We start from the raw sequence: 22,707 nt of genomic DNA, 5'->3' as shown, positions 1-22,707 counted from the left end.
GCCGGGGGCTAGGGGAGGGAGGGCGCCCTGCAGAGGAGCTGACCCCTTCCCTCTTCTCCTACTTCCAGGCTCCAGCTGCTAGGCCCTGCTTCCTCCTCCCCATTGGCAGCCCTTCATGGTGCAGCCGCTCACAACATTGTGCCTTGAGAGCCACAAGCCACTGGCTGCAGGGCCAGGCCTTCTGCTGCCTTGACACTGAGCATCCCCGCCCCGCCCACCTGCCTTTCTGGGGAGCCGGGCTGGGGTCTGGCAGGGCTCTCCTGGGGAAAGAGGCTGTAGGCTGTTGCAGTGAGAGGCAGAGAGCGGGATGAGTGGCCTGCGGCATGGTGGCGCCGCTCTGCAGTCTGACCCTGCCTCCCGTCCGCTGTGCGCAGGGGCCCTGTCCGAGTGGCTGGCTGACCACCCCGTCATGATCAACAACGTGCTGCCCCTAGTGCTCCAGGCCTTGGGCAACCCAGAGCTCTCCATCTCCAGCGTCTCCACCCTGAAGAAGATCTGCCGGGAGTGCAAGTACGACCTGCCCCCCTACGCCGCCAACATCGTTGCTGTGTCCCAGGTAAGGCGTAGGTGTGGCCCGGCAGCGAGGGGGAGCCTGGAGCACGCGGTCATGGAGCCCGTCCTTGTTCTCCTGGGCCAGGCCGGAGTCTGGGGGCAGGGAGGGGGGTGGGGCTGCCCAGCATAGGCCCACGTACCCTGCACTGGCCCAAGGGTGCAAGGGCAGCATCGGGCTAGGGAGCAGAAGTGGACAGCGGAGCAGGAAGCGGAAGCGGAGTAGTACTGGGGAGGCGACTTGCCAGGCCACTGAGCCAGTGACATCAGCGAGGGGGCTGGACTGCACTGAATTCAGCCTGGGCCTGTTGGTGCTGCATTCAGTGGGGACTGTTCTCCACGCCACGAGGAGGGGCCCTGCCCACCCAGAGGGCTGCTTCCTGAGCCTTGAAGGAGGCACCTATCAGGGAAGCCCAGCCCTCCTTAAGCTGCCTGCTGAGCTCCCTTCTGCAGTGCCGCTGTGGGGTGTTCCCTGGGGCCTGCTCGGTGCCAGAGATCAGCCGCTCTGTGCACTAAAGATCTAGGAGCAAAGAGTGGGTTCGTTTGCTCCTTGTCCAGCCTTATGCCCTGCCCAGCTCTTCCAGGGCTGCCTTGGGGCTCCCGCCGTGCCCTACCTGTGAGCAGAAAATGGCAGGTAGAGGCCAGGAGCTCACAGGAGCGCCGTCCTGGCTGTTAGAAACCAAGGAAGGCCCCGCCCCTAGAGCCCAGGGCTCACTCTGCCCTGGCGCCGCGGGGCCGGCACTCAGAGCACAGACTGGTGCACACCTAGCATCAGCACGTCCCCCCCAGGAGAGCTGTGGGATGGGGGGGGAGCGGCTTGAGTTGTCCAGCCACGTAACTGGGCCACAGCACGGGGTCAGGTGCAGCGGAAAGCTCCGAGCGCCCAGATCGGCTGCTGACCTTCCTCTGGGACTTGGACTGATAGGGCCAGCAGGTGCGAGTCCCTGGGGCTCCAGAGCTTGGCCCGGTTCAGCCCCACAGCCGGGGCCAGGGTAAATTGTTTTGGGTCTGGTGGGAGACTTTGGTCAGATGCAGAGCAGGTTCTGTGCGCTCCTGCGGGGCGTGTGGCTGGTCTGGTCTGGTCTGGTCGACAAGCCGGTGTTCAGGTGGCACCAAGGGAAGCGCGGGTCTGGGCCCTGCAATCCTGCTGTGCTCTGACCCAACCCTGGGGCTCCCCAGCACCCATCACTGCACAGGGGAACGGAATCGGCTGGAGAGCCCCTGTCCTGGCTCAGGAGGCTCTGCTGGGGAAAGAGGGATGGATTTAACTCCTCCTCCTCCTGCTGGTTGTGAGGGGGCCCCAGCAGCGTCGGGTGCATGGAGAGCCGCGCGCCGTTCCCGTCTGCCAGGCGGCACAGAGTTGAATTTGCTCAGCAGTTGTAGCTTGCCCTCCCGAGATTCAGACTCTCTCTCTCTCTCTCTCTCCACCCCCCCCCCCCCTTTCAGGATGTGTTAATGAAGCAGATCCACAAGGTAAGGCATGCTCCTTCCCCTCTTCGGTAGTGCCACCGGCTCACCCAGGGGCCCTGCTCCCACGGCACAGCTCAGCATCCTGGCAAGGCAGAGAAGGACGGAGACCTGGATGGGGAAAGCCCAAGGCAGTCGTGGGAAGGCATGGTCCAAAGGGCGACCTTACGGTTGCCTCGGTGGCACAGCTCTTGTCTCCGGGCTGCCTCCTTAGCTTGACCTGGAAGCAAACGGCATTGCAGAAAGGGACTCGGTGCGACGCAGGGGCCAGCCTGGAATGGGCCTCACAGACCTTAGCGTCTGTGATGGCTCCCTGCCGCTCTGGGGGCTGCCCACCAGCCACCTCTGGCCAGAGGGGATGGCAGGTCTCTACCTCTGTCCAGACAGGAACCTCTCCACCTAGCCCATTCAGCAGGAGGGGGTCTTTTCAAGCAGGCAGGCAGAGGGCAGATGTCACCCCAGAGATGAGTTAGTAGAGGCAGGTGGCAGCCAGAGCGCGATTGTTGTTGTTTGGGACATGGCTGTCCCTCTACCCAGCTCGGGGCAGGCACCCCTAGCATATCTTGTCAGTGTTGGGCCTCTCCCCTGGCCCAGAGCTCTTAGCCACAGTGTGTGCTCAGGGCAGGGGCTTGAAGGTGACAGGCTGGGCCATGACTTATCCCCCAAATCTTCTCCCCAGACGAGTCAGTGCATGTGGCTGATGCAGGCTCTGGGCTTCCTGCTCTCGGCGCTGCAAGTGGAGGAGATCCTGAAGAACCTGCATTCCCTCATCACTCCCTACATCCAGCAGCTGGAGAAGCTGGCTGACGAAACAGTGAGTCCCCAGCCCCTGGGGTTCCTCCTCTCTGGCCAGTTCTGCCGCTGCCCTTAGCCCTGCCCGGCCCCACTCCCAGCTCGGCTGGCCGAGGCTCCCTTTGGAGGGAGGAGCTGCTGAACAAAAGGTGCTTTTCCTCCCAGCATAGCCCCCCATCAGACCCAGAGATGCGGGGCCCTTGCCATGGGGTGCAGGTTGCCTTTGCTGTCCCCTCTGCCCCCGTGGATCTGCAAGCCTCCATCCTGTGCACCAGAGACTCCCTGGGCTCTCATGGGCAGCAGTTCCCTGGCCCCTCGGGGTCATGTCATGGGGCAGACTGGTGCCAGACAGGCTGCGTGTTAGCTGTGCCACCTGGCCTGGCTCACAGCAAGTGTCCGTGACGGCTCTCTCCCCCCCTCCTGCTGCTGCCAACAGCTGGGACTTTGCTCCATCCAGGGGAAGCACACGGGGCTCCCTGAAGTCACTGGGGCTCCTCAGCTGGGAGTTGTGCTGGTAGGAGGGTGTGGCGGGGTGAAGGTGGGGGGTGCATTGGCCCTTGACCAGGTGTGGGGAGTGACTTGGGTGGGGCTGTCTGCGGGAATCCCAGTGCGGTTCTGGGCTGGGAGAGGCTCCGTCCCATGTGTGGGCGGCCTGGAGCTGATGGCTTTGCTTCCCCTGACAGCCCAACCCCTCCAACAAACTGGCCATCATCCACATCCTGGGCCTGCTCTCCAACCTCTTCACCACGCTGGACATCAGCCACCACGACGACGACCACGAGAGCGCAGAGGTCAAGAAGCTGCCCGTGCCGCAGGGACCCAACCCGGTAGGTGCAGCAGATGTTAGGCTCCAACACTTCCCCACCCTCCCTTAGTGACAGGCTCTGAGCAAAGGGCAGCCCTGCTGGGGCTGTCTAACTGTCACCTTCACCAGCCCACGGAGCAGCTGGCCTGCAGCCTAGCCAGAGCCACCCCTGCAGGCTGGCTGCGTGAGGCTGGTACAGCTGGGCAATGGAGAGGCAGCTAACGCAGGTCATGTCTTGTGGATGATGGTGCTGGGAACCCAGCTGCGCTGCTTTCCTCGCCTCTCCTGCCTTGCTGAGCGCAGGGGCTTTAGCAGGATCCTCGCTGGCTGCTCTGGCTGGTGGCTGCATTGTGGGTTGCCCATCTGGTGGGGGAGGCGTCTGTCTGGTGTGGAGGAGGGAAGGGTGTTGCAGTCTCTGAATGCGCAAGGGTTTGGGTCTGGGCCTTGTTTAACACCCACCATCCACACAAATCCCAGAAGTGGGCAGAGCCCTGTCCGTGACAGGGGACTCCGGTAGGGCAGCTGGGTGCGGTATAGCCGAGTGACTGGGCTGTCCCCTCTCCTCCCTGGCAGGTGGTGGTGGTTCTGCAGCAAGTCTTCCAGCTCATCCAGAAGGTTCTGAGCAAGTGGCTGAACGATGCCCAGGTGGTGGAGGTAACTGGCACCTGCTGGGTCAGACTGATGTGCCACAGTGCAGCCTCACCCAGAGAGGGCAGTCCGATCGGCAGGGATGGGCAGGGCACTGGGTGACACCACTGGCCACCTGCTGTGGGCAGAGCCTTTCTGTTCTGCAGATGGAGGGGCACCGGCAGAGCTGGGGGAACCCTGGGCAGGGATAGCGGGGGGCTGCGGATTGGGAGTTGCTGGCAGAGCTGGAGGAGGGGGGGCCAAGGCTGGGATAGCAGGGACTGCAGGTTGGGAGAGAGGGGCATCGGCAGAGCTGTGTGTGGGGAGCCCAAGGCTGGGATAGCAGGGGCTGCGGGTCGGGAGTGAGGGGCACCGGATGGGCTGAGATAGCAGGAGCTGTGGGTCGGGAGTGAGGGGCACCAGATGAGCTGTGAGGAGCCCAGGGCTGGAATAGCAGGGGCTGCGGGTCGGGAGGGGCACCGGATGAGCTGTGAGGAGCCCAGGGCTGGAATAGCAGGGGCTGCGGGTCGGGAGGGGCACCGGATGAGCTGTGAGGAGCCCAGGGCTGGAATAGCAGGAGCTGTGGGTCGGGAGTGAGGGGCATCGGCAGAGCTGTGTGTGGGGAGCCCAGGGCTGGAATAGCAGGGGCTGTGGGTCGGGAGTGAGGGGCATCGGCAGAGCTGTGTGTGGGGAGCCCAGGGCTGGGATAGCAGGGGCTGTGGGTCGGGAGTGAGGAGCACCGGATGGGCTGGGATAGCAGGAGCTGTGGGTCGGGAGTGAGGGGCACCGGATGAGCTGTGAGGAGCCCAGGGCTGGAATAGCAGGGGCTGCGGGTCGGGAGTGAGGGGCACTGGCAGAGCTGTGTGTGGGGAGCCCAGGGCTGGAATAGCAGGGGCTGTGGGTTGGGAGTGAGGGGCACCAGATGAGCTGTGGGGAGCCCAGGACTGGGATACTGGGTGGAGGGAGGGAGGTGCATTGCCAGTTAAGTTAATCTGCACAGTGCAGCATGCTTCTCGGTCTGGCTAGTCTCTGAGCCCGTAATGCTGGCTCCTTCCCTCCCACTGCACCTGTTCTGCCCTGCGTGGTGCTGGGTGTGTGCTCTGAAGTGTGACTCACAAGGCCCCTCCTGTCTCCGCAGTCCGTCTGCGCCATCTTTGAGAAGTCCGTGAAGACCCTGCTTGATGACTTTGCCCCCATGGTTCCCCAGCTGTGTGAGATGCTGGGTCAGATGTACAGCACCATCCCCCAAGCGTCTGCGCTGGACCTCACTCGGCAGGTACGTGTCAGTGCTGCCTGGCCACCGCGTGTGCCAGGCACTGGGATTTCGGATCTGGGGCCAGAACCCCACTTGCTGTTTTTGCTGGCTTGGGTTGTTCGCTTCTCGCCAGTTGCCTCTCTTGCTCCTGCTGCAGGAGGGCATCCCACGCAGGCCTTATGATCCAGCCCTGCTGCTGGGGCTGGTCCCCTGACCTAGGAGAGCAGTCTGTGTTGTAGAGGTGACCCCACAGCTGCTCCCTTGGCCTCCAGCTCCCTGTAAGCGGGGAAGGGCAGGGGTCTCTCTGCCCATCCAGCCTGGAAGCAGGCAGGGCATTGCTTTGCGTGCTGGGCTAGAGCGCCTGCTGCTGGCGTGCCCCTGCAGCGCGCGTGCTGGGGACAAAGCAAGGCCTGCAGCTGGGCTTGCAGCTCCGTCTAGACTCCCTGCAGCCCTGGGTGGGTCACAGGCCACCCATAGCTTCCATTCTCTCTCTTCCAGCTGGTTCACATCTTTGCTCATGAGCCTGCCCACTTCCCTCCCATCAAAGCCCTCTTCCTGCTTGTCACCTCCGTCACACTCACCCTCTTCCAGCAAGGTACGTGTACAAACTCTCCCTCCTGCTGGGGCCTGGTCAGCCTGTTACATGCATGGGCTCTCGGGTGTCTTCCCAGGAATGGCCATTTTCACTCCTAGCCGAGCTCACGGGGCCCCCTCTGCTCCTGGGAGGCGGGTCCCTTCCCCTCCGGCCCAGTGGAAGTGACAGACGTCTCCTCCCCCCAGTGCAGAACTGTGAGTTCGGCTCACAGCCCAGCCCCACGCAAGCTGCTGAGAGCACATCCCAGGGGGCTGGTGTACGTTGCAGGAAAGCAGAGCCTCAGTCCAGGGTTGGCGGTGCCCTGCAGTGTGGAGCGGCCCTGCTGGCAGTTCTAGCCGTGCCTGGGCTGCTCTCATGGGACGTGTAGCGCTGGCTGGCATCAAAGGGTTAATGTAAAGCTGGTATTGGGGTGGTTCTCACAGGCCAGTGGCGTTCTAGTCACCCCAGCACCCAGCAGGTGCAGGAGCAGACAGGGACATCCCTCTTCAAAGCTCCTGCTCCCCTTCCATGGGCCAACCCCAGAGCCTGGATTCCTTAGGGGCAGGGTCGCCCCCGACCCAGCCCAGAGCTGAGCTCTCAGGAGTTCTCTTCCCCTGGGGTGTGGTGGAGCTAGGAGCTCTGGAGCAGCTCTCTCTCACTGGTGGAACCGGGTGCACGGGCCCCCTGGCCTCTCAGACCATGTCAGCTGTGCTGTGCACTGCCCCCAAACGGGTTTGGGGACATGCAGCCAGCCCTGCACTGGGGCGAGGCAAGGGCCCTCCCCGGCGTGGTGTGTCCCGAGCCCAAGGGGGCTTGCTGGGGTGAGGGGCCTGTGCTAATGATGTAGTTCTGGATTTCTGTCAAACGGCTGGGCCTGCTCCCATGGAAGTCTGTGCAGAACTCTGCTGATGTCAGTGGGAGCAGCTTTTGGGGGGGTCGGGAGGGGGGGGATCAGGGTGTGTCTATGTCCAGTAGAAGCTCTTCGGCCCAGGGCAGCAATGGTCCTGGCTCTGAGGAGCGGTGGGTAGAGAGCCTCACTCGTTTCAAAGGGCTGGGAAATGAGCACGGTCCAAAGCTGCCGAACCAGCACCAGGGGAGACCTCCTGCCCGAGTGCAGCTCAGCACCCTCTAGCCACGGGGGCTTCACCCCCTTCAGGAGCTGGGGACCCTGTTCTGTGGCAAACAGCCCTGAGCCAAGCAAGTGGATTCTGTGTGCGCGTGCTGGCCGGGCCTGCACAGGGAGCTGGACTGAATGCCTGACCTGTGTTAGCTGAGAGAGGCTTGTGTAGAATCAGAGGCCAGGTGGCCGTGCCGTGGAGTTCTCGAAGCTGAGAGCGCAAGCACAGAAGGGACATGGGGAGCCGGCACTCGGCTTCCTGCACGCAGAGTGGATCGCAAAGCCAGTCGAGCGTCTGGGGAGCAGGCCGGGGAGGGTGGCTGTGCCAGAGACTCCGGTGACTCGGGAGCCTGAGCCCCCTCCTGGCCTGTTGAGCACTTGCTGAGGTTTGTCATTTATTTGCAGTTATTTTTCAGGACTGAATGGTTTTGCAGACGTCCGTTCAGTCCCCCAGTGCAAACACTCTAATTCTCCTCGTGGAGATGGTGCCCAGCTAGTCCTCCCGCTCCTCCTCCACTCCTCCTCCTCTCCAAGACACGAAGAGCTCCTCCTGGGCGCTTGGCCGCAGTCCCTGGGGGCTTCGGACCCTTTCCTTTGCGGTTTCTTTTTGTTCTTGGGTTCTCCAGTTTCATGATTTTTGTATGTTTTGTTTCTTTAACTTGCTTCAAGCTGCTCATGTCCCCCCTCCTCCCCCCTCGCACCCCTACCCTCTCCCCCCACACTCCTGTTTTCACTTGTAAATTCTTTCCGTATCACATAACTATATGATGTTGAGTTGCTGTTTGTATGATTTTCTCTTAAGTTACATCTTTATTATATTTTTAGGGCCCAGGGATCATCCTGATATTGTTGATTCATTTATGCAACTCCTGGCACAGGTGTGTTTTAGTTTCTTATTCATTCACTTTCTGTTCTCTCTCTTTCTCTTATTTAATTCAATTTAAACCTATTTTTAGCTTTCTGTTGACAACGTTTTTTTCCTTTTAGTTGAATATCGAGTTTCTCCATCTGTTTCCGTGGAAGTTGAAAACAAAACATTCTCCTTTAGTTCTGGGTTTGCGCCATCCCCCGGGCAGTGCCCTGCTCTGCAGGAGACTCGGAGCTGCCGCCTCCCGGCGAAATGCTGGGGGGGGGGCGGCTGGACCCGGGACGGGATACCTCTTGCTGCTCCGAGCTCAGACTTGTTCTCAAGAAAACTAGAGCGTGTTCCACTCCTCCAGCTGCCTCTCTGCCACGTGGGAGGTCCTCTGGAGCCGAGTCCAGCCTAGCTAGATGGCTCTCTCGTTGGGAGTAGTGACCCCAGCCATTGCAGCGTGGCCCCAAACTGCCCTTTAGCGAGGCAGGCTCCATCCAAGCCTGGAGGGGGAGCAGCGTCTGGGGCTCAATCTGGAGCCATCTAGTAATGGGAGCGAGATGTCTGTGGTGGCAGCTGGGCGCCAGCCTGTCTGCCCCGTGGGTCCAGGGAGCCTCTTCTGCCGCCTGGTGTCGGCTCGGGGAGAGCCCTGCACTCGTCCTGTGCCGCCCACCCGCAGCCTGCTCTCACGCCGGGGCACTGGCTCAGGGATGCTGAGACCCGAGCCCAGGGTGGTCCTGGAAATGCAGTTTCTGAGGGCAGGCCCTGAAGCCGCATGGGGGATGCTGCCTGGCTCTTTGGCACGGGAGCAGATGGGGCGGAGACAGGGCGGTCTGTCCCAGGGACGGCAGAGTTGGTGTGTGCAGGTCTCTGACACAACGTGCGCTGGCCGACCCTCTTCAGATCTCTGGGCTCGGTGCCTTTCTCTGGGCTGCTGAGCCTCGAGGTGAGGGCAGGCTCCCGCCTGCCGGAGGCTGGCCACGCAGGGCTTTGAGAGCTCCGGCTCTGCCGCGTGGCAGCGTGAAAGGCCTGCTTCGCCAGAGGCAGCACCGGCTGCCGGCACAAGGGGCGCTGTCCGAGCCAGCCCAGCTGTCAGAGCGCCCGTGGTTTGGAGGGGCTGGAGCGCAGCGCTGCGTGGAGGCAGGAGTCTGTGTTATGCTGGTGTGTATATACACCTCTCGGGGAGACAGAACGCTGGCACCTCGCCCCAACCCGGGAGCCAGCTTCCCAAAGGGAACCTCTGACACCCTCAGCAGGAGCAGGGCAGCCTCTGGGCGCAATGCTGTGTGCAGCTCCCGCTTCCCAGGACAGGGGGACCTCTCACCAGGGCCTGGAATTGGCCTGGGCCTCGCCCTCGTGGTGGGTTTGAAGAAACCCCACCAAGGAGCTGGCACGCTGCTCTCCTCAGTAACGAAATGGCCAGGCCTTTGATGGTGCCTGCACTGTGCGGGTGCCTCAGACAGGGCCGGGCCTCTCTGGACTGATGGGTGGAGCAGCCTCCTGACTGGGTCGGCTGGATCCCAGCCTCCAGGCCCTACAGACATGGTCGCCATGGGCTGGCCTAGGCAGTCGGTGGGGTGGGGTTGGGCTGGACGCAGTTGCGATGAGCGGGCCCCACGGCCCGCTGCGACACAGGCTGAGTCGTGTGTGGGTCCAGCCTGGCTGGCTCACTTGCTGTGGCCATGTCCGCCATTGGGAGCGGATCGAGACGGCACCTGCTGCTCCAGGAGAGCCAGGCTGGTCAGCGAGTCACAACCCCTAGCTCCCAGGCCAGGGCCGCCAGGCTCCAGTGTGTGGTGCCCGGGACCCGCCCTCTGTGGGGAATGCTGGCACCAGCTGCTTCCTCCAGTCTGATGTTCTTACAGGTGCTCTGTCTGCCTGCACAGTGATGCACCAGCGCATGTGTCTGGGCCCCACAAACCCGCGTGGCTGGAGCACACACTGCAGTGGGCTGTAGATACAGGTACGTCTGTCCTGCGCTGCTCCTCACTGAGCTCCGCTCCCTCCTGCTGCGCTCTCTAGCATAGAACAATACAAGCCCAGCCACCACTTGGCTTTTGTTTTCCAGCTGTGCGGCACCTCCCAGCCTCTGCCCTAGCTGCTGTACCCTGCAGCCAGCAAGAGCACTGGGCAGCCGGGGCCTGGGATCTCGAGTGCAGCGTGGAGGGGAGTGGGGTGGGGGCCTTGTGCTAGAGCCTCGGCCAGCGCCCTTCTGCCTCTGAAATGTGCCCAGTTCTTTCAAGTGCAGAACTGGCTGGTGCTGGAACGGGGCAGTTAGTACGGGGGGCGTCCTGGCAGCCCTCCTGAGCTCTTCCTAGCATTCCCGGCTACCAGTTTCCTGCCAACTTCCTGCCCGCCCTGGCTTTCCCCTGTAGATTGTCCAGCTGCCCCCTCTAGTGGGTGGAGCTGGCAAGGGAGTGGGCGGTGAATTATCTTGCATTTCACAGATTCGCTTTGCCTGACATTGGTGTAATGAAAACTAATATATAAATGTGGTGTTTTGAAACTCAGCCTTCTGACCCCAGCCTACTTCTACCCACCTGACGCGAGAGGGACTTCCCAGGGGCTGGTCGCTTCCCACTGACATCCAGAACAGTCATGAGACTATTGCGGTGTCTTGAAAATGTTGAGTTTCCTCTGAGCCCTCCCAAGCTGCCGTGACCCCTCCTCTGTGCAGAGATGCAGCAAAGGCTCAGCCTGGCTCCTCCGCCCATCCCGGATAATGCCACACCCGCTGGCCTCCCAAGGCCGGAAAGAGCAGGTTTTTCTGGGCATTGCCCCTGCCCCGCCAGAACTTGGTGGTTGCCCATGCGCCCAGCCTTCCTGCCCCCAGGAGCACTGCTGGCAGCTGGCACAGTGTCTATTTCTCCTGGGAACATCTCTCTCCTGCCTGCCCCAGCATCTCTGTCGGTGGAGGGAAGGACTCCGCATCAGGGGTGTCTGTTAGGGTCAGGTGGGAGATGCAGCGACTGCACCCCACCCCTCCCAAAGCCAGTCTCTGCCTCAGCATCTGTTGGATGCTCATCATCCCCCTGCCCTTCCTCGCCCCTCTCTGGCAGCCCCATGCATCCCCCTCTGGGACGGCAGCCTCTCCATGGGGCACAGCGTTTCTCCGCCACACGTTACAGCTGAAGGCCACGTGTTTTAATGCAGTCTCCCAAGCCCTTCTGGCTTGTCCTAGCTGTAGCTGCCACCTCTTCTCTGGCCACCTCTTTCTCTAGACAGACTCTGAGGAATTGCCTTGTGCAGAGGAAGGCAAAATCTCCTCCTCCTGAGGACTCTGATTCCAGGAGCTGGTCTGACGACGTGGGCCTGGACGGCCTCACTCACCACATCCAAGTGCAGCTGATTTCTGATGGAGAATCCACCATTGCCCAGGCACTTTGGTCCAGCAGTTAATCACCTTCCCCGTTCGAAACCTGGGCCTGATCTGACTGAATTTGTCTGGCTTCAGCTTCCAGCCCTGGGTCCTTGGCCAGCCTCTCTCTGCTTGTTCAAGAGCCCTTCAGTACCTGGGATTTCCCCCCCAGGCAGGTGCCTGCAGATAGTTGGCCGGTCAACTCTCGGCCTTTGTTTTGATAAATTGAACAGACGGAGCTCTTCAAATCTCTCACTGTCAGGCATTTCCTCCAGCCCTCCAAACAATTTTGTGGCTCTTTCCTGCACCCTCTTCAGTTTTTCCACATCCTTTTAAAAATGTGGCCCCCAGTGCAGGATGCAGTGTGCCAGTGTGAGTCTTGTCATTGCGGCGTACAGAGCTGTAATCCCCGCCCTACTCCCACTCCCTGCTCTTCTGTGGCTTTATCCCTTTGTGCCACAGCAGGGCACTGGGAGCTCCTACTGAGTGGCTTGTCTGCTATGACCACTGGATCCTGCTTTCCAGGATACCGCCCCAGGCTGCAGGGGCGGCAGGCATTCCTTGTTCTCTGATGGATGACTTTGCATTCGGCTTGGTTCCCTGGGCCCAGCTTGTCAAGCCATCCGGTTTGCTCCATATGACTGTCCTGTCCTCATTACTTAACATGCTGCCAGACTTCGTGCCACCCAGAGATCTTCTCAGCAGTGATTCTGTGTTTGGTGTCAGGCCTCGATCCGGTTCCTGGGGGACCCCACTAGAAACACCCCATTTGATGAGTTCTGTCAGCCAGACAATTCTTTTCTTTAAGAACATGACAACATGAGAATGGCCAGACTGGGTCAGGCCAGTGGTCCAGTTAGCCCAATATCCCGTCTTCCGACAGGTTGATGCCAGGTGCCCCAGAGGGAAGGAACAGAACTGGGCAGTGATCCATCCCCTGTCGCTCATTCCCAGCTTCTGGCAGTCATTTATTTAGTATGTATAAATCTAGTTTATATTTATTTATTTTTTTCACTTTCTTATACTAACCCAAACATTCTAGGTGCCAGCCTATAGGAGCACTACACACCAGAAGTGAGAGAGCAGCAGATTCATGAAATCTTGGGTTTCCGCATGTTTCCAGAACATGGATTTTTATGGCACATGTTGGGGAGGAGAAAGAGAAGTTAACTAGTTCTTAACCCCTTTATCATGTGCTTTCTTGTAGGTGTTTAGTGCTAGTTTTTATTCCGAATTTCATGCCAAACATCTACAAAAGTCAAAATGTTCCATCTGTGCACTCACCTTCATCAGCCGGACTTGTGGTCTCAGCAAAGAATGGAATCCGATTTGTGTAGCAGAGCCTGCTTTCCATAAAGCCGTGCTGGCTGGCATTGATTACATCCCCATTCTTTATCAATTGAACCCAGGCCCGCTTTTCTATTATTCTGCTTGGGACTGGGGTCTCCCCCCAACCTGAGCAAGCCTCTGGCCATGTCTGCCATGTGCTTTATAAGGTCCAGAAGCACTTGTGCCTCCAGACCAATGTGGATGCCTTGAGCCCGAAGCCACCCAGAGAGTTTGGGTCTCTGGCTCAGGGCTCTGCCTCCCGCTCAGACTCAGCGGGTGCATGTGGGAGCGGTTGCTCCGACACCAGCATGGGGCCCCCTGCTTCCTTTGCATTACGCTGGCCCTGTGGGACACAGATCAGACTCCCCTCCCCTTAGCCCCTAGCCTGGAGAAGGAGGAGAGGCCATGTTTTTCATTATCTGGGCAGCCCTCATTCCCACTGCCTCTGTCTCAGCGGAGCCGTCTGTCAGCAGCAGGAAGAAGCGCACTCTTGCTCCTTCCCAAGCTTTGAGCTGCCTGGGAGCCCGGTTCCTGGTGCAGCAGAGCCCCTCCTTCCATTCAGCAGTGCCTCCAAGGCCCCAGGCATGTTCCAGGCCTGCTTTCCTGTCCACATGTGTCAGCAGGCCAGGGGCTCAGGACTGTGCTACAGGTGAGGCCCCTCCAGGCCTTCCTCCTCTCTGGCCTGGTGGTGCTCTCCATCCTAGTCTGTCAGTCTCTGGGATGGGGGCTGCTGGGGAGTCATGTGACTCACCCAGAATCCCAGCGGATGCTAGCCTGCCCACAGGGGGCAGGACTGGGGCGTGAGCTCCCAGAGAGAGTCCACAAGACCAGGCTTGGAGCAGAGGGCCCAGCCCCTTTGCACTTTCTCCACCACACTTGATTCAAACAGGATGTCGCAGTTGGGCAGCAGGTGCCTGTTACTGCCTGGGCAGCCCCAAGAGCTTCTTCCTCGGCACCCAGGCTCTCCACATCTCCGCCCAAGTAGAGCGCACCCATCGGACCAGGCTGGCCCCCTATGTCCGTGGGAAGCTGGATCTAGGCAGATTGGATGAGCAGAATATCCCTTTACTCAGTTGAATCCTGCAACCCTCGGCAGTGCTGCTCCATGTGGGGCCTCCGTCCCAGCTCAGCAAGCAGCTCCCGGTGTGTCCTCCAGCTGTGGTGGGCGCACACCTTCCTCTTCCATTGCTTGGGGCTTGGGCAGACCTTTCCCAGGTAGGTCAGAGGGTACTGACTGGGGGTAACTCTCATTGCCTTCCCCAACCCTTGGTCCTGCTGGGCCACGGCTTCGTCTCCGGGGACTCCCCTCTGGCAGGAGCCATGCTGCAATGGGAGATGGAGCTACTGAACTTACGGGGCTGGAGGTTGACTGGCTGCTCCCATCTCTCAGCTGATCCCTGAGAGATAGAAGGCATTTTGCACAAGCCATCGGCAGCCTGGCCGCCCTTTCCATGGCATGAGACTCAAAGCCTTTGTCCTTATGGGTGTGATGATTTCCCCAAGCTGAGTTTAGTAGGGGGCCCAGCTACAGGGCTCTGTAGGAACTGCTGCTGCCTTGGAGCTCAGCTACAGAGCCCGTCCGGGCAGCTGCTCACGTCTCAGGCCCGCTCGCAAGGGCCTGTCAAGAAGTGGAGTTTCAGTTTGGCCCCTTGTGTTCTCACCATGGCTCCTGTGAGCCTCCTAGAAACACTTCTCCATCTCCACCCACAGAGCAGCTACCTCTGAGCAAGGAGCCCTTCCTGGAGGGGCCCCTGCCCGGGTGAGCTTCCCAGCTCCCATCGGCTTGTCCCCTCAAGAGCTGGCTGCTCCCTCTTTGTGCCCTACCCCATCCTCCAAAGGAAGCAGCTCTGCCTCATCTGACAAGCCAGGCCTGTGGCCACTGCACTAAGGGACAGCGAGACCAAGGCTCTGCTCTCTGTGCAAAGTGCCCCTAGAGCCCTCTCCTGGACTCGGCTCGCTCCCATCGGCCTTGCCCCGAGGAGGACAGAGCCTCCTATGGCCACAGCTGTGAAGCTGCTCCCCAGGCCTCTGGCTGCAGCCTGCCTGCCTTCCTCCTCTGTTCTACTGCGTACTGCTCCGCTCTCTTCCGGGCCTGCACCCTTCCAGAGTGGCCCTCTTTGCCTGGCTCTTCTCTGGGGCTTTGGGCGCCAGCATGGCCCGAAGGGTACGTCTACACACACCTCCTGGGCCAGCTGATTTGGGCTCAGGCTGTGGAGCTGTACAATGGCTGTGTAGATGGTCGGGCGCAGGCTGGAACGTGGGGGCTGGGATCACACGAAGGGGATGTACCGCACGGGCTGTGCATGGATACATGTGGATACGGCGCCTACATACAAGGAATATGATGGATCATCCAAATGTTACACTGAGCTGTCTCCCGTGGCATTATGGTACATGGCTGAGGTGGAGGCAGGGAAGTCAGCTGCCCCCAACCAGTGCAGAGAAATCTAGTTCCAGCAGCAGGCTGCACGGCTTGATTTATAGCAGACCTGTGCTGTGGGCCCACAGACCGGGTAGATGGCTCTCATTCCTCGGGCCTGTGTCACTGGCCGACTCCCGTAGTGCCCGAGAGGTCAGTCTTCGCAGAGTGAGACGCTGGTCACAGCAGCAGGCATGCAGGCAGGGAGCTGCCCGTCAGCAGAGGCTGATGTCCCAAATTGATGAGAACAGCTGCAGCGACGCTATGCTAGAAATGGGGGGTCTCAGTGCTCACGCTTCAGAGCACAAAACTTCCATGCCATCCTACAGAGAGGTGCAACTTCCTGCAAACCTGGGCCGTTAGCCTGTCACGTAGGGATGTCGGGCCAGCCAGCCCGCTGCTCTGATGTGGGGAGAGCCCTGTGCAGTCACCACAGCCGCTCTAGGGAAAGGGTCAGGGAACTATTTTATTTTTTACGGTAGACGTCCCAGCCTTTCCCACTGCCCTGTGAGCAGACGGGGCCGCTGGCTGCCATGGGGCATGGAGAGCTGCGTCCTGTTTGTCTATACACACCTGCATAATCAGACCCCCCCGTCACAGCTGTAGAACCAGCCCTGTTTGCGAGGAGCACAGCTCATGGCCGGCCTGTCACTCAGCTGGCTCAGGGTGGCTGAGGCCAGGGTGGAGCTTGTGAGAAGGGCAGGGGGCAGTCTGTTGGGATCGCGGGTGGTGGGCTGCTTGCCAGTCTGCAGCATGCTGAGGGGCTGGCATGATCCAGGGCAATGGGAATCAGGCAGCGGCAGGTGTCTAGGTCTGCGCCTGCCCCAGTAGCTGGGCACGCTGCTCAGCGAGAGGGTGGTCAAAGACCCGCTGGGGCAGAAGCCGGTTTCCCGGTTGGTGTTTGTCACTGGTAGCTTGCCCCTACCCTCCGGCTATGTGCACAGGGCGTGGGCCCTGTCTGCTGGCCGGTGTTTCTCTGGGCACCGAGAGCTGCAGCTGCTCGGTGACCAGGCTGGGAAGGATGGTCAGCTGCGCTGTCCGTGGTGCTGGTGAGCCGCGCTGGGCACTAGCCAGGCCAGCAGTGTGTGTCCTCCAGGCTCCCTTGCAGGCTGTGGAAACGGCATGCGAAGCTGCCCCTCTGCCCGGCCAGTCCCTCCTGCCGTGGGAGGGCTCTGGGATCAGGGAATTCCTTGGCTTTCTTCCGCTGGGCAGAGGTTCTGCCCTAGAGAGGGCTGGGTCCACGCCAGAGCAGCTTGGTTTGAATCCCTCCATTTCCCGTTAACTGGCGACGGAAATCCCCTGTCTCGGCGAGGGTGTCACAAGCCACCTGGCTGGAGGTGGCCTGGCGTGCCAGGGCATAGGGCACCCCTCCCACCAAGGGAGGTGGCTGAACAGCAAACGTCTGAGCCTGCCAGTCAGCAGAAGGCCGAAGCTCCTCATGCTACAGAGCTGCTTGCTAGTCGGGAGATGCCAAGCAGCCTAGAGCTGATTCCCCTTCTCCAGTCCCCCCTTGATCTCGGCCCCCCAGAACCAAGGTGTAAGGGGGTGACATGTTCAGACCTGGTGGCCTGGAAGCAGGGCTGTTGCTCTGACCCGGTAAACCCCGTTAGCCCCCCAAGGGGAAACTCCTCTGTTCGTAAGGAAAGGGGTGGCCTAAACCTGAGTGTTTCTACTGCCCCTGCTGAGCCGGGCTCTGCTCGGCCCTGGCAGCGTCCCTCTGCCGCGGTGGGAAGAGACGAGCTCCGTCCGCGTCCGTGTGCCAGCAGTGTGCACGGAACAGCCGTGGCCGCCGGCCGCAGAGTCCCGGGGCCTAGGGGAGCACCGGGATGGGCTCGATGGGTGTTTTCTGGGGGAAATGGGTTTTCCCTTTCTGCCGTGGGAAAGCTGCTCTTCAGACTGGCTGCGCCAGGTAAGTGTGTGCCCAGTGGTGGGGCAGTGGTGAGCTCTGGGTTCGCTCTGTCTGCTGGCTCTGCAGAGCGGGTTATTGTGGCTGTGTGTCTGCTTTGCAGGCTCTCAAAAGGAAGCCCGACCTGTTCCTCTGCAGCACCCTGGACGTCCAAGCGGTGTTCCAGTGCGGTGAGTAGCCCTGGCAGCCGGGGCCGTGGCAGCCAGCCCCAAACCCTCTGGGGAACCGCCTCCCCCTTGTGGGGAGACTGCAGAGGGCCAGGGTAGGGGTGGGGGGTGTCCTGGGGAGGAGGGGTGGCTCTTCTGGCTGCTAACCCTGGTGGTTTCTGCCCCTCAGGTGTCCTCTCCCTGAAGTTCCCTGAGGCCCTGACCGTCAAAGCCTCCTGTGGCTTTTTTGTGAGTGTTGCGGCTTCTCTCTCTGGCTGGTGCTGGTCGTGCGGCTGCACTACAGGGGCCTGCTTCGGGGGAGTTGTTCCCCTGGGGCCCAGGCCGGCAGGCCCCATCCCTGGGTATGGAGGAGGAAGGCTTAGATGACCAGGGCTCCTCTTCTGCTGCAGCTCTGGGACTTGGTGCCCTGACCCTAGCTGGGTCCCCTGCACCCTGGGGTTGGGTGCCGTAACCAGCTGGGCCCTGCCGTGCAATGTTCTGTGCCCCTCCCCCGTGGCTCTGCAGGCACCGGGTGTCCTGCTCCTTTGGGCCCTGGGGCTTCTCTGGGTTGTGCTCCAAATTCACTGGCCCTGCTACGGAGGAGGGGCTAGAGGCGATGGGCTTGGGGGCTCCTAGGCAAGTGACTGCCCTGTGCCCTGGGGGTGGGGGAGGGTGGGGGAATGGCGGCTCTCCGGGCCCACTCCTTGGGCGCTGCCTGAAGGGCTGGTCTCTGGGGCTGAGCTGAACTCCCCCTGTCCTGTTGCAGACGGAGCTGCTGCCTCGGTGTGGAGAAGTCCCCCCTGTGGGGCAGGTGGTGCATGAGCATGGCAAGCTGCTGCTGCAGGCTGTGCTGGAGGTAAGGGGGCAGGCCCCGGAGATGGGGGAGGGGCAGGGTTTGGGCCAGGGGCCTGGGGGGCACAGAAGGAGTTGGGGGGGCGGACCCTGGGGCACGTATTACCTGCCAACGTAGCTTCCCCTCAGCAGGCCTTGGCCAAGCGTTGAGTCCTCCCTGCGTGGACCTGTGCCGGGTGGGTCTTCCCACAGGCGGGTCTGCACTGTCCCTGGCAGCTCCTTGCGCCCTGGGCAGTGCGTTGTTGGTGCTGCTACGTCAGGGCTCCCCCCAGGAGCGGGGGCTCCGAAAATCGGGCCCTTGGCTGGTGCTGCCAGGCCAGCACTCCTCTGGCACGCGCTCAGCAGGGTCTGTGCTTCGCAGGGCGTCGGGGGCCAGGCCTCCCGCAGCCTGATGGATCACTTTGCAGAGATCCTCTTCACCCTGAGCAAGCACTGCTTCAGCTACCTGAGCGTCTGGATGAAGGAGGCCATGCAGCAGGAGGGCTTCCCCTCGGCCCGCGTCAGCCCGGAGCAGAAGGACACCTTCAGCCAGCAGATCCTCAGGTGGGGCTGACCTGGGGAGCTCACAGCCCAGGCTGATCCCAGAGGGGAGGCGCCCCTTGCAGGAGCAAACCTCTTCCCCCCCCGCCCCCCAAGCTCTGCGTGCCAGCTGGCCCTGCCTGTGGAGCCCCCCCCCAGCTCTGTGTGCTATCCAGCCCCGCAAGGGGAGCCCCTGCCCCCCCAGCTCTGCACACCTGCTGGCCCCACAAGGGGAGCCCCCCCGGCTCTGTGTGCTATCTAGCCCCACAAGGGGAACCCCTGCCCCCCCCAGCTCTGCACACCTGCTGGCCCCACAAGGGGAGCCCCCCCGGGTCTGTGTGCTATCCAGCCCTGCAAGGGGAACCCCTGCCCCCCCAGCTCTGCACACCTGCTGGCCCCATAAGGGGAGCCCCCCCCAGCTCTGTGTGCTATCCAGCCCCACAAGGGGAGCCCCTGCCCCCCACCTGCACACCAGCCGGCCCCGCAGGGGGAGCCCCCCCGGATCTGTGTGCTATCCTGCCCCCCAGCTCTGCACACCAGCCGGCCCCGCAAGGGGAGCCCCCCCAGATCTGTGTGCTATCCAGCCCCGCAAGGGGAGCCCCTGCCCCCCAGCTCTGCACACCAGCCGGCCCCGCAAGGGGAGCCCCCAGCTTTGCATGCTGCGTCCACCTGCTCTCCCCTCTGGCTCTCCCGTGCCGGTGCTGCTGGTCCCTCGGGCAGCGGGCTGGCTGTGGGCCAGGGGCGAGCACTGGCAGAGTCTGTCCCTTCTGTCTGGCTCACGCGTGTCCCTGTCTCCGTGTTAGCAGAGAGCGCGTGAACAAGAGGCGCGTGAAGGAGATGGTGAAGGAGTTCACCCTGCTGTGCCGGGGACTGCATGGCACGGAGTACACAGCCGACTACTGAGAGCCCCGCCAGGAGAGCAGACGGACCGCCCAGGCCGGCTCTTCCCCGCACGGCAGCCCCCGTCCTCCCCGCCCCGCTGCAATCGGCTCGTAGAATAACCCTCCACCTAGAAGTAATCCGCTCCGGATGCTGCTCAGCTACGACCCTGCGTTCCCCAGCATGCTCCCCCCGGCAGGGGCTGGGAGCGGGCAGCAGCAGCTGCAGGACATGGTGGGGAGGCTGGACAGACGGACCTGGCACAGTGACTGCCCTTGCTGTGGCTTGGCTGCCAGCCCTTCCCGTGGGCAGCCATGGGCTGGAGTCCCTGCAGGAGGCTGCTCCCTCGCGTGTCCATGGTGGTGACCGTCCCGCACCGGGGGCCTTGCCCTCTGGCCGTGTGTATATGGTTGGGGGGAGCCCTGCACCTAATTATAGTCAGGATATTTCTATGCTGCGGCCGTGCTTCTTCTGCTGTGCCTGGGGAACCCCCCAGAGCCTCCCCTCTCCGTGCGGCCTTGGTACTCCTCTGCACATGGCCAGCAGGGGCCACTCAGGCTGCAACCCAGGGGGAGAGGAGCTCAGCACGCAGGGGTGCTGGGAGCTGCTGTCTGCCAGGGGTTTGGCTAGTTGCTTCGTGCAGCAGCCCCCTTGCCCGGCTGCTCTCTGAACAGGCTCTGGGCCCTGGGAGCCCAGGGCAAAGAGTGGCCAAGGGGAGCTGGCGTGAGGCTGGCACGGATGGGTGGAGGGGCTTTGCCCTAGCTGTGGCTTGGGAGCCCTGGCTAGCTGCCCGAGGGGAAGCACCAGGCCAGGCGAGCTGGTGGCCGTGCTGCAGGCACCGGCCTGAGCACAGAGCCAGTAGTCGATGCATCTGACTGCAGCTCGGCGCTAGCCAAAGTGGCCTGCAGCAGAGCAGGCCAAGGCTTGTCTGCCTGTCCATCTGGTCTGGTGAGGGGGCGGCTCTCACAGGGGCCAGGGCTGGAGTGTGTCTATGGCCCAGTGACGCCCAGGTGCCGGAGAGCCCTTCTCTTCACAACTGCCCTGCGGCCCCTCTCAGCAGGGGAAGGGGCTGCCGCAGAACCGGCCCAACTTTCAGGGGTCCAGCAGCTCCTTGGGTCGCCCAGCTGATGGGCCCAGCTACGCATCAGCCCTGTGACCTGGGGTGGGCAGGGCCCTTCATCCCTAGGGCTGCAGGCTCATCCGGCCTGCACCAATGCAAGCCCCAGAGTGAGCGAGAGCAGCTGCTTCTACGTCTCAGCTGGCCAAGCCTCCTGCCCCCAAGGCTTGAAACTCAGCTGGGCAGCCTGGCCCAGCCCCTGGCCATTCTTGTGCTTAGCGGGCCTTGGGGATGCTCAGTTAGGGGTGGCTCTGGGCCTGGCACAAGCAGGGTGGGAACAGCCCCCACATGCTGCCAGTTTGCGCTCTCATTTGGGACCCTGCCTGGTTCATCCCAGTCTCACCGGCTTCTCTCCAGCCTCAGTTAGTGGGAGGCCACGTGGGTTTCTCAAGCGGGTCGGGGAGAGGCTGCCCCATGGCATGGGGCCAGGTTTAATTTCCCCCGCCATACTTAGCCTGCCACTGTGTGATACTGTTGCATCAACCTCGTAGGTTTCCTTTGATATGGGGCAAAGGCTGGAGCTGATGCATCTCCCCACTGCCCCCCCAGGTGTGGGGCAGCCCAGTGCCTGGGCCTGGTGGCTCCCTGCCCCTCATGCCTTGTCCTTAGCAGTGGGTCAGTGGGGTGGAGTGCAGCAGGATGCGCTGGTGAGGAAAGGCGCACACTGGGCAGGGCATGTTGAGACCCAGCTCTGGGAGGCAGGGCCCGAGCCTGGCCCAGACTGGTGCACGAACAGCCAAGGCAGCCCCTCCCGGGCCTATTAGAGCCACCCTAGCCCCAGCCCGAACGGGGGCCGAGAGGGGCAGAGGCGCAAGCCGCTTTTCCAGCGCTGTGGGGCCAGGCTGCCCCTTGCTGCTGCCACCAGGGCCCTGCTGGGAGTTGGCTCCCAGTCACCCAGGGTGTGGATGGCTGATGTGCCCGCTGCTTCCTGCACCATGCACCCTGGGGCTGCAGGAGGGAGCTGTGGGAACAGCCCCGCTTGAGGGCAGCAGGCTCCAGCTCCTGGCAGCCTTTCCAGGCTAGGCGGGGGAGCACCAGATGACAGTAGGAGCAGGGGGTGCCCTGCCCCTCCCTCCCTCCCAGCCTGCCTCAGTTGTGTCTGGCGTCCTGTGGGTCAGCAGGCCTGGCAGGGAGCGGGTCAGCCCCCTCCTCCCCCCCCCCCCCCCCCCCGCCCATGTCATGGACAGCCTGGGGCGAGCCCTGCCCCGCTGGTGCCCGTTCCTCAGGAGGAGCTGCCAGGGCGGTGGCCGGCTTAGGGGCAAGCTCCAGCCATCATGGGCCCCCCCCCCCCCCCCCCGTCAGCCCCCAAAACCCTGGAGCCGGAGGATGGGTCTGTAGAGTGTGATCCCAGCTCTGCTGGTTCCCCTCAACCCTGACCCATAGCCCCTGCTCATGTCCCATTGCACTAGGCACTGTGCCGCTGGGGGGGGGGGGGGGGTTTGTGGGTACAGGGCCATCCCCGTGGGGTGAGCCCCACATCTTTTATCCCCCAGGTTCCAGTAGCTCCTCCTCCCATCCCTTTGCAACACCTTCCTGGGCCAGCCCCCTAGCGGCGGTGCTCTGGGGCTAGGCCCTTTGGTCCCACCTGGGACTGCAGCCTCCAGCAAGCCAGGCTCTCTCTCGGGGTCCTCTCACGCGGGTGTCCCCCCAATGTCCCCTGATCTCTCGCCTGCAGTGACTCTCTGAAGCGGGCACAGGCTCAGCGCCATCAAGCTGCATCTTTCCCCATCCAGGGGGCTCAGGCTGCTCTTTGTCCCCCCTCCTCCAGCCACCCCTAACCAGCTCACGGGGGCCCGCGCTCCTTGCCCTTCCACGTGCTAGAGCGGGCTGGTTCCCCGAAGGGCTGGGCGGCCAGGGCACCAGGGACGAAGTTCAGCAGTGTCCGGGCTGGAGGCAAGGTCACACCTGGCCCTGGGCATACATGGGGCGCAGACACGCATTACTCATGCTACTCCCCCACTTCGTCACCCCCCAGGGCCCCCCGCAATGAGCTGGAAGGGCGGGGGTGAGTGAGGACACCCTTGTGCAGGTTAGCTGGGACCAGCGAGGCCTGAGCGCAAGGCAGAGAGCCCTGCCCCAGCCGCGGGGGGCAGATTCCTGCCCCGGGAAGTGTTTGCGTTGGACCCAGTTCCCAGGGGTCGGG

At 62.3% G+C, this 22,707-nt stretch overlaps 1 protein-coding gene across 4 annotated transcripts in view; it reads left to right on the top strand.

Moving 5' to 3' along the window:
* The window catches only part of IPO13 (importin 13), a 65,040-nt gene extending 45,141 nt beyond the window's left edge, over positions 1-19,899 (top strand). For 2 of the 4 annotated variants that reach the window (XM_043520909.1, XM_043520908.1), the window contains exons 8-20: positions 375-556; positions 1,996-2,022; positions 2,696-2,830; positions 3,492-3,635; positions 4,187-4,267; positions 5,379-5,516; positions 5,994-6,090; positions 8,012-8,064; positions 17,155-17,221; positions 17,388-17,446; positions 17,964-18,053; positions 18,411-18,592; positions 19,375-19,899. In XM_043520909.1, coding sequence (XP_043376844.1) covers positions 375-556; positions 1,996-2,022; positions 2,696-2,830; positions 3,492-3,635; positions 4,187-4,267; positions 5,379-5,516; positions 5,994-6,090; positions 8,012-8,064; positions 17,155-17,221; positions 17,388-17,446; positions 17,964-18,053; positions 18,411-18,592; positions 19,375-19,471 — 1,352 coding nt within the window. In that variant the 3' untranslated portion in view covers positions 19,472-19,899. Of the gene's footprint in view, positions 1-374; positions 557-1,995; positions 2,023-2,695; positions 2,831-3,491; positions 3,636-4,186; positions 4,268-5,378; positions 5,517-5,993; positions 6,091-8,011; positions 8,065-17,154; positions 17,222-17,387; positions 17,453-17,963; positions 18,054-18,410; positions 18,593-19,371 lie in introns of all 4 variants that reach the window. The other 2 variants (XM_037906558.2, XM_043520910.1) reach the window with 2 other exon arrangements.
* Positions 19,900-22,707: the final 2,808 nt, after the last annotated feature.

The sequence above is a fragment of the Chelonia mydas genome, chromosome 8 (assembly GCF_015237465.2).
Source record: "Chelonia mydas isolate rCheMyd1 chromosome 8, rCheMyd1.pri.v2, whole genome shotgun sequence".
NCBI classification, from domain to species: domain Eukaryota; kingdom Metazoa; phylum Chordata; order Testudines; family Cheloniidae; genus Chelonia; species Chelonia mydas.
This window is presented reverse-complemented; position numbering and strand designations above follow the sequence as displayed.